The following is a 14916-nucleotide window of genomic DNA, read 5'->3' as shown; positions in this document are numbered from 1 at the left end:
CCCAAAACTGCTGGGAGGGAGGATGCTCTGTAGGGAATGTGGCATTCACCAGCCTGGGAAAAAGCTGATTTCTAACGCCTTCCCTTTAACTTGGAGAGTTCCAGCAGAAACCTCGAATATTGACAGAAATGGCCTTTTTTTCCCACTCCTCTAACAAATAACATCCAATTATATTCACACAGGAGTCCTAATTTCAGAGCTATCCATGCTCAGGGAGGAGAAACATCTCATGATTTTCCATATCCAGGGATTCTTCAGGCTGCTTGTTCAGCCTAAGAAGAGAAGGCTCTGGAATGACCTTTCAGTACTTGAAGGAGGAATACAGGAGAGCTGAAGAGGGACTTTGGACAGGGGATGGAGGGACAGGACACAGGGAATGGCTGAGGGCAGGGATGGATGGGATATTGGGGAAAAATTCTTCCCTGTGAGGGTGGGGAGGCCCTGGCACAGATTGCCCAGAGAAGCTGTGGCTGCCCCTGGATCCCTGGAAGTGTCCAAGGCCAGGCTGGACGGGGCTTGGAGCAGCCTGGGATAGTGGAAGGTGTCCCTGCCCATGGCAGGGGGTAAAACTGGATGAGATTTAAGGTTCCTCCCAATCTGATCCGTTCTGGGATTTCCCTGGTTCCAAAGCTGCATTTCACAACTCACTGCAAAAGCTGCTTGGTCTGTAGCTTCTGAAAAAACTCCTGAGAGCAAGGCTGTGCTTCAGGACTGTTAATGGGATGCCATTCCCCAGCTCCAAGATATGCAAATCATCTTCCAAAGAGGATCTTGCTCCTTTTTAAGGGAACTACATGGTCCTGGTAAAAACTGGATGCAGCTTCCCCTTCTGCTGAGTGGGTTGTGCAAGACGGATTTCAGACATGATGGATGGGGCTCCCTGGTGTGGGAGTATTTGCTGCTTAATGTTCCCTTTTCAGTACTTTAGGGTTCCTGAATATATAGGAATTTCTGTGCTGCAAGGAAAGGGCATTTGTTTCATATGGGCTCCCACAAGCCCTGGGGTTCTGTGAAGGCTCAAGTGGCAATTGAAAAGGGTGTTCTATAGCTCCTAGAAACCTTGCAATGGCTTGTTATTTGTCAAAACCGTGTTAGACCGAAATGGAATGATGAAATCCACCCTGGAAAAACCAGTAATTGCTGGATCTGCTGCAGGGCTGGGATTTGTGTGTGAAGTACAGCTGAAAGTCTCATAAAAGAATGGCTGTTGCAATGAAGTCCTGAGCAGGGCCCTCTCCTGACATCCCCAGCCCCTTTCCCAGCTCAAAGTTCTGCCTGGATTCTTCCAGCTTTTGAGAGCCAAGGAGCTGGCTCAGCGTGGCTCCAGTCAGTGCAGACTGATGCTGTGGTAGAGTGAAATTTCCTTCCCAAAACTTGCAGTGATTCAGATCCTGGCCTGTCAGACTAATGGAAATTTACTTCTACTGCTGGACCTTGTCTATATTTCAAACACTTCACCGAGGAGCAAAGGCAGGGCAGGCAGGCCTGTTGTATCATAATGAGATTTACACTCACAGCAGCTTTTGTTTGGAGAGAGGTTTTAACAGTCCCAAGGCATCAGGCTGGAATGGCTCTCCCAGGGATTGTGCAAAAACCTTTACACTTCCAATAATTTGTTCTTCTCAGCATCTGCTTTTCACTTTCAAAAAATATATATATATAATATAATAATAAAAAAGACAGCTTCTTAGAAATTGGTTAGGCATTGTCTGCTCACAGGAGAAAGGTGGGAAAATGGAAAACACTTTCTGGAGCAAACAGATAAAATTAAACAGCAGTGTCTGGGCAAATAAAGTGCCTCCAGTTTAATTACAGCTGAACAATGGTGCGGATCACTCGGTGCCGGCAGCAGACACTTCACTGAGGGCTCTGTGCTTTTAAAACACTCAAATTGTCAGTTCTTCAGGACACAGCCCAGCCAGGAGAGTGTCAGTGTGCAAGGCACAGCCTGACACAAAGTGAAATCATCAGAAACCACTGCAGAGAAGAATTAGAAAAACAGCCGTTATAATTGAGGAGCTTTCATCTTGACTTCTTTTCCTTGCTTTCACCTCACCTTTCCAACTTCCTTCTGTGTTTCAGGGACTAAGGAGTTTTGAATTCTGTCCTTCTTCCCACCCTCAGCTCATTTTGGTGACCCCGCATTATCCAGTGTCTGACCTCCGTGTTCCTTTGTCCCTGACTCTTCCCCCTTGGCTCAATGTGCCTCAGCCTCACGAAAAGTCAGTGAAATAAAACCTGTTTGCTTCTGCTGCTCAGCCCTGCCCCAGCTCCCAGCTCACTGCAGAATTGCCTGGAGTCTCTCTGCGAGTTGGACCTCGCCTTTTGACATTCCACCAAAACTGCTCTTTCCCAGCTTTTACCAACCTTTCCTTACACAAAGGAAAAGAGTGCAGCCTCTATTTTCTCCTTAAAAATGTCTCCCACCTCACTCTGGTGTCCTTTCTCTCCGGGCCGTTCAGCCTGAGAGAGTTCTCCTCCCTCCTCCCCTCTTCTGTGGGCTTGGAATGTATTATCCTTCATTCTCTTTGCCTTTTTTTTTTGTTGCTGTACCTTTTCTGTGGTTGGTTTTACCCACAGGTTGTCCTATTTAGTTAGATGGAACTCAGATCTGCTTTTCTGCTCCCAGCCTGCCTTTGCCTGCCTACATTAATGTCTAGGTTTGTTTTCCCTTTCATTTTTGATGGCTGGCTGTAAGATAACACTCTTCTAGCCAGGCACTCATCTCCCTCTTCCCAGTCAGCTTCAACAACAACATCCCATCCTGACTTGACATTCTGACCCATAAAATGGTTACTATATTTTGAATATTTTGATTTATGCCATTTTTATATCTTTCAAGTGACTCATCTCTTGCATCTGCAAGCTTTACTGCCTTTACTTTGAAGATATTTCATGTCCTTGCTTCCCCTACCTGTCGTTTTTCATTCAAATCCAAGCCTAATTTCTGCTTCTGCTGGTTCTGTTTTCCACCATCCTTTTGTAAATTCCTCAAACAACTGTTCCCTGCCTGCTCCCAGGCTCCTGGGGAAGAGCTTCATTAAACAGCCATAAATCTACTTCATTACACTCCTTAAATACTCCTTAAACTGCATTTTTGGCTCAGGATTGGCAAAGAGGCAGTGGTTAGAGTTAGTACTGAATGGTTAGAGTTAGTTCTGTTGCTTGGAATCCCGCCCAGGGTTATTCCCTGGTGGTTGGTTGGTGTCTTTCTGATTTGGTTTCCAGGTTTTGGGGATGAGGTTCCTCCTGCTGATCTGGAGCCCTGGTCCAGCAGTTGCACATGGAACATGCACATGGAAAGGAAGAGCTTTAATTCATTGCTCAAAACTGCAGACTGTACCGTGTGCTTCTTTTATTTCTTCACTGGATGTTGGCTCTGTGGAAGCCCAAAGCCAAGATCTGGGCATTTGCAAGTGATAATAGCAAAAGCTTTAGTATTTATGGCACTATTCTTTATCCACTGAAGTTAATGAGACTTTAAAATCTGCTCCAGAGAGAGCTGTGGGAGACCCCCAGCGAGTGACAGCTCTGTTAAGTTGGGGTTAACTCAACAACTGAATTAAAACCCTTGGATTGTGTCAAATGTGAGGCTGAAAGCCTGACAAGACGTGACTCAGATCACCCACTAATGATTCTACAGATGCCCTTCACTCCGGGATGTTCTCTGGTGGAAAAGCCTTTGTTCCTTTAGGTCTCATTAGCAAAGTTCCCCAATTCCCATCCTGCCTGCAGCATGCCTGTGCCTTGTTCCCTGTGCCTGCTGCTCGTGAATCCACAGGCACATTTCAATTCCCTCTTCACCCCATGTGTTCGACCCCACATTCTTTGGTACCTCTAAAGGATCTGACAGTTACAGAATTCCTGCACTTGGCCCCTGGTTTAGCAGGGGGTGTAAAACCACGGCTGGGTCTGTTGGAGACTCCTCATGTGTGTGGTTACAAGGGCCTGGCCATCAGAGCTCCTCGTACTTAAATAATTCATTAATAACTAAGTTACTTTAAAAATTAAGGGATAAGAAGACGTAGGAGGGGATGGAAATTATCCTTCTCTCCTGACACCACCATCCAAATTTAAGTGACATGGCACAAAGACCACATTTTTAGTTCTGTTACAAAACTGACTCTACAGATCCTCCCTGCATGTGAAAAGGCGACTGCACAGCCTTGAAGCAATTTTTGTCCTGTTGAATGTACACTGGGAAGATGCTTTTCTGCACCCAGAAGCTGGGTTTGGGGTGTGTGAGGAGCAGGGGAGTGGAGGGATGGAGGATGAGGCGGGTTCTCCATTCAGGTTTTGCTGAGGAGTAGTTACTGTAAAAACCTCTGCAGGTGTGACCTCCAGGGCTTTCTCTGAAGTCAGGCAGATCTTAAAACCTTCGGGCTTCTCTAGTACTTGGCAGGGGATATTTCTGTCACTTACAAATTCCATCCTGTTTAGGGGCTGGGATCTGGGTGGGAATTGCTTCATGCCCAGCAAGCTCCAAGGCTGTATCCATAATTCCACCTAGAAATGGAAGTGCCTTCAGGGCTTACGTGGCCAGAACCCAGCTGCAGTTACCAACAGTGATCATAATGTGCCTCAAAAAAATGTGAGACTTCAAATTGCGGAGACTTCTGCCCCTGCTGTTCCCAGTAGATGCTGTTCAAACCCCCACTGTCCCTGATGGCCAGAAACATCCTTATTTCCAGCCTACACATAGTCACTGCTGGCCTACACACATTTATTCTTAACATCATGTTTTAGCATAAATACATTTTCCCTTTTGTTGGTATTTTCCCTGTGGTGTTTATGTAGAATAATCAAATTCTCCCTTTGGCTTTTTTTTTTTGCCAGGCTAAACAAGCCATGATATTTAGCTTCCTCTTACAAGACAGCTCCTCCTGCCCTAATCTACCCTTCAGAATCTCATACTTGAACTGAAATTACCCACAATTTACAAGTAGTTCAGCTGAAATCTTGCCAGGCCCAATGTACGAGCAATAGCTCATCTCAGAGAGAATTACCTGATATTTTCTGGGCTTGCATTTAGCTTTCTGTGGCCATGTCACATTTGTGACTCTCCTGGGATGGACTAATAAACCTGAACCCTTCACCTCTGTCCTTTGCAGCAGCTGCCAGCCCTCAGCAGAAATTCTCTGTATTAGCCCCATCCCTGGCCTTCATTTTGTGCTATTGAATTTCATCTTGGTTTTCTCACTCCAGTTCTTGAGGTCTTTGAGTTTTTCTTCTCTCATAGCCTGGTCTTTCTTTCTGTTAAAGGTGCCCTACAAACTTCAGTGGGACTTTCTGAACACTCCTCCTCGTTCTGTCCTGAGGTCATTAATAAAAACTGGGAGTAGACTCAAGGCTGACCCTTCAGGAATTGCAGCAGCAGCCCAGGAGTTGCCTGGGAATCTCTTTCCTTTAACCAGTGCTTTCCCCACCTCAGGACTGCCAGAGAAATCCACAGTTCAGGGTTTCCCGTGTGTTTCTCTGGTTTGATCCCACCTCTAATGCAGAGAGCCCACATTTAATGCAGTTTGAAAATCTGGAAAACACATTTAATGATGTGTTTAATGTTGCAATGACCCAGCTGGGTCCCTTTCTAAGTACACATGCTATCATCTAATGTACACATCAGTGATTTCAGATCCTAAAAGTTCAGGGGATTTTAATTGCTGGTCAGTTTGCTGTGCTCCTGCTTGTTCTCCATATCCAGCTCACCTGACTCAGCCCCAACTTTGCCTCTCTGGGCTGGGTCAGCCTTCCTGCATCTTCTCCAGTGTAAGCCAGAGGTAAAGAGGGAGAAGGGAGGAGCTTGGGGAGGTGTCCCAAAAATCTAAGAAGAAATTACTGCAGCTGGGATGTTAAAATCCTGTTGTACATCCAGCATGTCTGGTCCCTGGGAGAATCCTCCACAGGACCAAGACCACGTGTGCTGAAAGTCTGGTCCTGCCCTGATTTTGTTCACTGATTATTCAGCCTTGTTTTATTTTTACTGTGGAGTTTCAGGTCCTATCCTCAGTGGTTGTTTAGCCCCTCAGTGCCAACAAGAGGATTTTTGGCTGGTGAATGAAGACAAACCTACGAGGAGTTGTCCCCGTTGAAGTCTTTAGTAAAGACTTAAGAGTCTTAAGTTCTTTTTTATCAACAGCTGTAGTTTGGCCAACAACAGTGTTTGTGCTCACAGGGTGTGTGTCAAATCCCCTTTTGGGGTGGAAAATGCAATCCTACAGGAAGGACTTAATGGTAAAAATATCTTTCCTCTGGTTTAGCATGGGCAGACAGCTCTGATCACAGGAGAACATCCCAAGCTAAAAACTGAAACACACAGTGCACACATCCCCCCCAGATTTACCCTAAGTGCTCATCCATGGGCAAGGGACTGATTAATGTGGTGTTAGATCTCAGTGTCCCTGCCCTGGTGGCTTTCCTGGTGCCAGCATGTGACATGGGGCTCGGGATAATGACTGGAAGGAAGACTGATTTATTCCTGCATGGTGGGGGGCTTTTCAATCTCACACACAAAGGCACTACAAGAGCCAGCCACTGCAAGTTGGACAAATTCAGCCTTGAAATGAGACACGGCTTCCTGCCTGCCAGGAGAATTAAAGTTTGAAACCACTCATGAGGGGAAACAGTGGAGTTGCCATAGCTTGGAGTTCAGACAAGACTTGCTGCCTCTGTGAAAAGGGTCTCTTTAATCCAGCGTTTTGGAGGAGTTCTGTGATTTGTGTGTGCAGGAGGTCAGTTGAAAGGAGTGGAGCAGTGTAGCCTGGCCTTGGTGGGTGAATTACTGGATGTGATTAAATGACCTTTTTGGTTTGGGTCACTGAGTTTCTATAATAAAAGGATTGGCTGCCACATGGAGAGGGCTGTGAGCTGGGGAGGAAATAAAAATGAATGTCTGTCCTACTGTCTTTCTGACTGTAAATAATCCAAGTGTTGTTATTTAGCCTGTTTAAAACCTGCAGAAATGTTAATAGCAAAACACTTGAGTGGCAGGAGAAGACTTTGGTTCCAAGCAACTCCCTGTTCCTTAAGGATCTTTCTCTGTACAGGATTTGTCATTTTGCTCTTCATCAGAGCCCATTTTTATCGATCCTCCTCAGGCAGGTGGTGGGAATGGAAAGTGCCTTCGACCACTGGGAAGGCAGCAGAACTCACTGCTGCAAGTGCTGCTATTTTTAGGTCCCAGGAGAAATCTGAAGCAGTGATTGTCATTATATTTTCATTCTCTTTGCCTTCAACAACAAACCGTAAAGTCTGTATTCAAATTGCCTGCTTTAAAGATTATGAACAGAGTCCCAGAGTAACAGCAAGCTGAATTGCTCCAGCAAATTTGGATTTCTAGGATTCACCAAGTCTGAATACAGACAAAATCTAGGGATTTTTAATGCAACCTGTGTTTTTCCAACACAGCAACTGCTTTATTCCAAGGAGCTGCTCTCAAAACGTTCCTGCAGCTTTAACAGTGGCAGGTGAGGTTTTCAGAAGTTACTAAAAGGAGCTGAACTTTGCCACCATCGAAGCTAACAGAAAAACCCTCTCAGTGCTTAGGTGGCAAAGGGATTTGGCATCCTGGCACCTTGAATTCCCTTGGAGGGAAAAAGAGAATAATTTTCTCCATTTGTGAGCACTGTTTTCATCAGGATTCCTTTGGAAAAGTGGCTGGAGGAGTTGCTTCCCAGCTGGCCAACTTCCACTGGTCCCACCAGGTGCCATGCTGCCCACTCCAGGCACTGCCAGCAGTGTTGGATCCAAACTCCAAGCCAAGACTAAATTTTATGTCTTTCAGGGAAGACTTACATAAAAGGCAGTGGAAAGGGTTTTGTGCAGCATTGTTGGAATAATTTCAAACTAATCAACAGTGGGTTGATTGAAAACATTGGGGTTTTAAGGACAAACTCTTTTTATTCCAGATATTCTGCAGTCAGGAACTGGAAGGAAACTCATTTTGATTTTTCATTGTCCATCAGCATAACAAACATCATAATGCTGGATTAGATCATGAGTTTTACTGACTAAAATTATTAATGAAGCAGTTGTCCTTTCACACAAGGGTTCTCTGTGCTTATTACGGTTTTTGAGACCAGCCCTGGTTCCTGCAAACCTCGTGCTGCTCTGCTCACGGTGTGAAATCCATAATTTTGGGAGCTGGAAGGAGGCTGGGCAGGTCCGAGGAGCTCTCAGTCTATCAGTGGCTTTGTGTTTACAGTTCATTAGCCCATGTTTAAAAATACCATGCTGCTGATTTATCTCACAGCTGGGTTCGTGCACGTTTCGAGCTGATCAAGTGCTGAACAAAATCTCCTTTTGCTTCAGCTTGCAGATTCCCTCGTGCCCTTGGAGATCAAGCCTGGTATTTCCTTGGCAACAGTTTCTGCTGTGCTGCATACTAAGGACAACAAGCACGTGCTGCAGGTACAGTCTAATGGGAAAGGGAGAAAAATATCCTTACTCTGGCTTTTCCTGCCATCCAGGACCCCAGGAGCCCCTCCTACAGCTCCTTCCCACCGGAGCAGAGCCCTTGGCAGAGGCTCTGCCCTGGCGTGTGCGAGTGAGGAATGACACCCGGGGCAGGGAGTGGGATGCAAATAAATCTCTCTGCTCTCTTTTCCTTGGCCGTGTGCCTGGCTGAGATAAAAGGGGAAGTGAGATAATTCCTGAAGAGAGGCTACAAATCATCCTGCTCTCTGCCATAGTCAGGAACAGCATCAGTCAACCTCTCAGGACCAAGGGTTAGAGGAGAGAGATGACCTGGGACATCAGACTTGGGAAGGGACTATCTGCCTTCCATTGCCTGGAAGTTGTACATCCCTGTAAATCCCTGTGCACTCCCTTCCTGCCATCCCTTCAGGCTGGCACTGGAATTCCTGGCGTGAGCACTCTGCAGGAGGAGCTGATGTCCAGGGACCTGCTCAGCTGCAGTGGCTGCCCTGGTCCCTTCTCTCTCAGATCCATGAGCCTGCAGGGCCTCACTGAACAGCCCTTCCCACACTGGGCAGCAGAGCTGGCTGGGCCCAGGACACTTGGGCAGAGAGCCCAGTGTGGAAATGTCAGGGGCATGAAGGTTGGTGAGGATTTCTGAGCACAGCAGACAGGCTGCCCTCCTCTTCCCAAGCTGCTTCCCTGGAAACCCTCAGCAGCAGTGGAAGCATCGAAGTGCTGCAGTGGAATTGGTCTGAGGCTGCTGTTGTCCATTTGCTGTCTTCTCCACTCATTACTGCTGCCAAATAAACTTAGACCTGGGCTTAAAATGCCAGAGTCCTCATAAATGGCTGGAGTTAAGCCACATTCTCATTCCCTGAGTAGTTGCTTGCTCTGAATTTGCCCGTTTCCCAACCTGCGGCATCCTTTAGGGTGGGATTTTTTTCCTTCTCATCCATCAGCTCCCTCCAAAACCTCCCCAACCTCCTGCCAGCAAGAAGAGGAAGCGGGTGAGTGATGATGTGCCCGAGTGCAAATCTTTGAAGCCGTTGCTGAGTGGCTCCATCCCCGTGGACCAGTTTGTGCAGACTCTGGAAAAGGTGAGGAGTCTTTGGTGGGAGGTGGGATTCCTGCAGACTCCTGCTCATCTCAGATGTGCTGCTTTGGTAGCAGAGAGAGGGGAGATGATTTTAGTGTAACTTGAAATGGAGAAAAGGCCAGTGAGTTCCCAAAGTGCTCCAGGATGCCCCTGCACTTCAGAATAGAGGGAATTGTCCCCTGTGGAGCCGTGTCCTGATACGGGGGCTTCATGTCACTGATCTACTCCTGTTTCCCATGGAAGCAGAGCTTTTGGGTGAGGGATTTGCCTCACAGAAGTTTTGGATTCAGCAGCTGAGGGAGTCTCAAAAGCTTTTAAATTTCTACAAGATTTGTGAGAAGGTAACAGAGGGAAGAACAGATCCTGGAAATGCCTCCACTGGTGGAGGAGCCTCCTGGGGAAGCTGCAGAAATTTGGTTGCTGCTCTTGTTCTCACCTGCAAGACTTCTTGGAGAAAATTAGCAGGGAAAAGGGCAGGATTGCAGCATTCCAGGGCCTAAAGGGGCTCCAGGAGAGCCAGATATGGACTTGGGACAAGGGATGGAGGGACAGGACACAGGGAATGGCTTTCCACTGCCAGAGAGCAGGGATGGATGGGATATTGGGAAGGAATTCTTCCCTGTGAGAGTGGAGAGGCCCTGGCACAGGGTGCCCAGAGAAGCTGTGGCTGTCCCTGGATCCCTGGAAGTGTCCAAGGCCAGGTTGGACAGGGCTTGGAGCAACCTGGGATAGTGGGAGGTGTCCCTGCCCGTGGCAGGGAGTGGCACTGGGTGAGCTTTGAGGTCCCTTCCCACCCAAACCATGCTGGGATTCCATGAAATTCCCTCCTATCCCTGTGCCCTGGTCTCTCCTCTCTCTCAGTTTTCCTGAGCTGTGCTGACTTCCCTCTCTCCCTCCTTCCCACCCCAATTCCAGCATGGCTTCAGCGACGTGAAGGTGGAGGACACAGCCAAGGGCCACATTGTGCTGCTGCAGGAGGCAGAGACCCTGATCCAGCTGGAGGAGGACTCCACCCACATCATCTGTGATAATGACGAGCCCCTGAGGGTCAAACTGCGGGACCTGGTGCTCAAATTCCTGCAGAAGTTTTAGCTCATGGACATCAGGAGACTCTGCAAGGAGAGAGCCTGGAGCAGCAGAACTTGGAGCTGCCCAAGGAGAGAGAGAGAGAGAGAGAGAGAATTCTGTGATTCAGAGAGACCAGAAATCACCTTCCCTTTGTGGAGGAGCAAGGGAGTATTTTTCATATCTATCTATTTTTTAAATCTTATTTTTAACCTGTTTTGGAATACTTTGGAGGAGATTCCTGCTGTGTAAAATCGGGAGCTGGGAATCTTACAGGAGATAGAAGCTGCAGAGTAAATAACTGGAGTGTTTATTTACAACATCAGGGTGATCTGCTGCTCCTCTGTGTCCCTCAGCAGTGTCTGCCCCAGTCCTTCACCTGACAGAACTCTGTGGGAATATTGAAACAACGACCTTTCCCCTCCCACTGCTTCTTCCCAGTCCCCAGATCCCATTCCCTGCCTGTTGCTCACGTGTCCTTCACTGCCACACGAGGAGGAGAGAGCTGGTGAGGCAAAGATTGTATAAATAAAAATGGAAAAAGGGGGTCTGGTGGACATGGAGAACCGTGGGAAGAGCCTGGCCATTCCCTGCATGAGCAGAGGCACTTTGGAAAAGCTTTATCCTGTAGGAATTTAAGTGTTTATTGATGCTGCAGCCTCACCTGTGACATCCAGATCTGTCCATGGAGCTCCAGGCTCCTCACTCAAGCTGGTTCCTCCTGGGTTCCTCCATCAGCAGTGGAGGAAACACCTCAGGAAGACACTTGGGGAAGTCCATAAAGTAGGAAAGTCGCTAGAGCTCATAAAAAACCTTTTGAGATTGAAGTGCCTCTTGTTCCTACCTTCCAAAAACTTGTCCTTGCAGCCCCCCCCATCCCAAATCCTGGATGGAACTCTGAGTCATTTATCCAAAGCCATCTGTGCTGCAGAGCTGGGGAGGCTTTTCCCTCCCCAAATCACGTATTTGGGGTCTGACCTTAGTCAATAGTAATGCTTTTAAAGGGGACCCATTTCTCAGATTTACTGTTGTTCATTTTTTATTGGATTGTTTTGTATTTATTTGGTGCTAAAAAATAAAGAGCAGAGTGAGACTGCCAAGGTTTATAAAAAGTGAGACTCCCATGGTTTATAAAAGCCTCTCCATGCCCTTTCCACATCCTTGTCCCAACACCTTTGGGAAATAAAGCTGCTCCTCCAGTTCATCCCTTTGGGGACATGGAGGCCGTGGAAGCAGCTCTGTAATAAAATCTCTTTGCAGTGTCCAAATCCCATTTAGTTCCCATGATGGATTTGTGTTGGATTGGCCAAGCTGGATTGTTGGATTGTGCCAGCATCCACACCTTTATTCCGTGGGTGCCACGAGTGTGTGAGGGATGGTGTCATCAACGTGATAAAAACTTGGGGCAGAGGAATTCAGTCCTCATCAGGATTTGCAGGTTTGCTGCTTTAGCATCCCTTAAAAACAGAGTAAAAGAACTGGGATCATTTCACTTTCATAAACTCCAGAGGGATTATTCCCACCCCACAGAGGCTGTGGATAAACTCATCTTTCTGCTGGTTACCTCAGCTCCAGCACTGATCCCACTGCTCCAGCACCTTCCTTTTCACATTCCCAAGGCCTTCCCACCCTCCTGGGGGGAAAAAGTACAAATTAAAAACTTTCATATTCTTCTTCCTGTCATTTTGAGCAGGAAAACTCCTTGCTCCATCGGTCCAGCAGCTGAGAGTGGATTGTTTTGTTATATTCAGGTTGTGCCTGCTGGAGAAACAAACATGCTGGGAGGGGAATTCTTTAATGAGAAATCCTAATTAAACTGGAAAAAGAAGTGCTTGTTCCTTCTGCACAGAGAGAGAAAAACAAACAGCGTTTCTTCGGGCTGGGTCAGTCCTGCAGAGGGAACCATGGCAGCCCAGGGAGCTGGAATACCATGGATGCAATCCAGGCTTTATCCAGAAATTCCCAATTTAATGGGCAAAGAACAGCCAAGGTTCCTGGTTTCATTCTCTTTCTTCCAGAAAGGAAAAGAAATCCCCTTGGCCCCCATGTGGTTCCTCATGCCTCGGCCATCCCCATTCCCTGGATCCCACACCCTGCCCTGGGCTGCTCCGGCTTCTCTCCACTGCTCCCCTCATTAAACACAAGTAGTGGGGTGTGTGGCAAGAGATTAATTCCCAGTGACTTCCCAGCCCTGTGCTTCCACTGGAATAATGGGGAGGAAAGATTAAAATCAGCTTTCTGCTCTGGGATGGCTCCTAGGGAGCAGCTGTTCCTGGGGGCAGAGGAGTTGATTGTGTTTTCTCTCCGTTAGTGTGAGACCCAAGAAAAACAACTGGACCAGGTCAATTAATGCCAGGCCCCTGCCCGGGCTCGGTCACTGTCACTGGGATCTGTCACCTCCGTGGGCACCTGGATGTGAGGAGCAGAGGGAAGTGGGAGCAAGATGCTGGATCTGTGCCTCACCAGCAGCTCAGCCTTTGGGAGGAGTGGGAATGAGAGAAGAGGAATTTGGGATTGGCTGGATTGGCTGCACATCATGGCCTGGGCAGGCTCGTGGTGGGAAAGGTGGGATCTGACACGTCCCATTCACCTGGGAGCTGTCACCTGGGAGCCATGAACTGGGACCCCATCCCTTGAGGATCCATGGACTGTGACCCAGTCCCTCAAGGATCGATGAACTGGGACCCCATCCCTTGAGGATCCATGGGCTGGGACCCCAATCCCTTGAGGATCCATGGACTGTGACCCCAGTGCTTGAGGATCCATGAACTGTGACCCCAATCCCTTGAGGATCCATGAACTGTGACCCCAGTGCTTGAGGATCCATGGGCTGGGACCCCAATCCCTTGAGGATCCATGGGCTGGGACCCCATCCCTCAAGGATCCCTTGAACTCATCCCTTGAAGACCATGAAAGGGGCAGGTCCTGGGAAGGGGCAACAGGTCCTTCCCTGGGCTCCAGCAGGAGCTGGTGGCTTTCATGGCACTGCTGGGCAGAACAGGAGCAATTCCAGTGAAATTGCTTTTTATCGAGGAGTGCATCATCCAAAAGGGAAGATCGAGGGCACTTTGTAGGGCAGAGGAGTGGAGTGTAATCCACTTCACCCTGCCCTCCTCCTGGGAGCAGGGAATGAATTATTAACGGAATTTATTGCTTCTATTTCCTCATCCCAAGGTACTCACATGGGGAAGCAGGGAAATGGAACTGGAGCTGTGGCTCTCACCACACACAGCAGTTACTGCAGGAAAAATTATTGATCAGGAGATTTTTATCTCAGGAAAAACCTCAGGAGGAAATTGGCTCCAGCTGAGTCTGTGTCCAAGATGCTGCTGGGTTTGTTTGTAAGCCAGATCCCAAACCAGCATCCCACTGCTGCAGCCAAGCCGGGATCCTGCAGTGAGGAATTCTGTGCCCTTCCCTGCCAGTGATGGCCCTGCCTCCCTGCAGTATTTTGGGGAGGGATGCCAGGCATTTGGGAGGCTGAGCATCCACCTTCTCCCTCCAGGACTAAAATCCTTTGGGGTTTCCCTGAAACCTCTCCTGGAAACAAACCCAAGCACAAACCAAGGCTTGCTCAAGGCAGAAGGGAAAAGAAAGGACACAATTCCCAGTAGTAAAGGGCAGGTAACACAGAGGTAACAAGTGACAGCAGAGGTAAAAAGTGACCACGGAGGAAGCAGCTCAAGAGGGAGGACAAAAAACCAAAGGCAGCAGGAAGAGAGGAAATCCAGCTACATGCAGGAAATCCTGGGGGATTCCCAGCCCAGAGTGGAGGGGAGCACGTGGCTCCTGGCCCAGCTGGCTCCGTTCCTCCCCTCTGCTCCTCCCTGCACGTTTGAAGCTGGAAATCCCATCACAAAGCACGTGGATCCGTTTGGTTTTTCCGCCTCAGCCTCCTGCACAGAACAGGGGCCGGGAGCATCTCGAGCCAGCAGTGCCACAGGAATTGTCCCGTGAAGGTCCTTGGCTCTGGGTCCCTGGGCGGGGATGGGCGGGTTTGCAATCCCACTGCTGCCTCAGCTGCTGTTTTCATTCCCACCAACACCCACACAAGCAGCAGCCCTGGCCCTGGGATGGGATGTCCCTGGAGCCACTCGGGCTCCATCCCCTCCCGGGAGCTCTCCTGGCCCAGCCGTGAGCTCACTGGGGACACGATGGGTTTGGCTCCAGGCGCTGCCATCCGTGAGGAGCTTCCACCATTCCAGACCAGCTCACCTGCCCCATGGCAATAGAAGCCCTGGAGATGCCCGGTTTTGGGGTGCCCCAGGGCCAGGAGCAGCAACAACCCGGTCCTGGTCCAGCCCCTCTCCCAGCCCCAGCAAAGAGGCACCGAGACACTC

General features: G+C 48.6%; 1 protein-coding gene across 2 annotated transcripts in view; it reads left to right on the top strand.

Moving 5' to 3' along the window:
• INTS9 (integrator complex subunit 9) overlaps nt 1-11849 on the top strand; it is a 61824-nt gene extending 49975 nt beyond the window's left edge. For both annotated transcript variants that reach the window (XM_042032756.1, XM_042032755.1), the window contains exons 15-17: nt 8308-8406; nt 9375-9512; nt 10427-11849. In XM_042032756.1, the coding sequence (XP_041888690.1) occupies nt 8308-8406; nt 9375-9512; nt 10427-10603 (414 nt within the window). In that variant the 3' untranslated portion in view covers nt 10604-11849. The remainder of the gene's footprint in view (nt 1-8307; nt 8407-9374; nt 9513-10426) is intronic.
• The last annotated feature ends 3067 nt before the right edge of the window (nt 11850-14916 follow it).

Source organism: Corvus kubaryi, unplaced genomic scaffold (genome assembly GCF_017639235.1).
Source record: "Corvus kubaryi isolate FWS band 111438036 unplaced genomic scaffold, C.kubaryi_AGA036_p1.0 37354, whole genome shotgun sequence".
Taxonomy (NCBI): Eukaryota; Metazoa; Chordata; class Aves; order Passeriformes; family Corvidae; genus Corvus; species Corvus kubaryi.
This window is presented reverse-complemented; position numbering and strand designations above follow the sequence as displayed.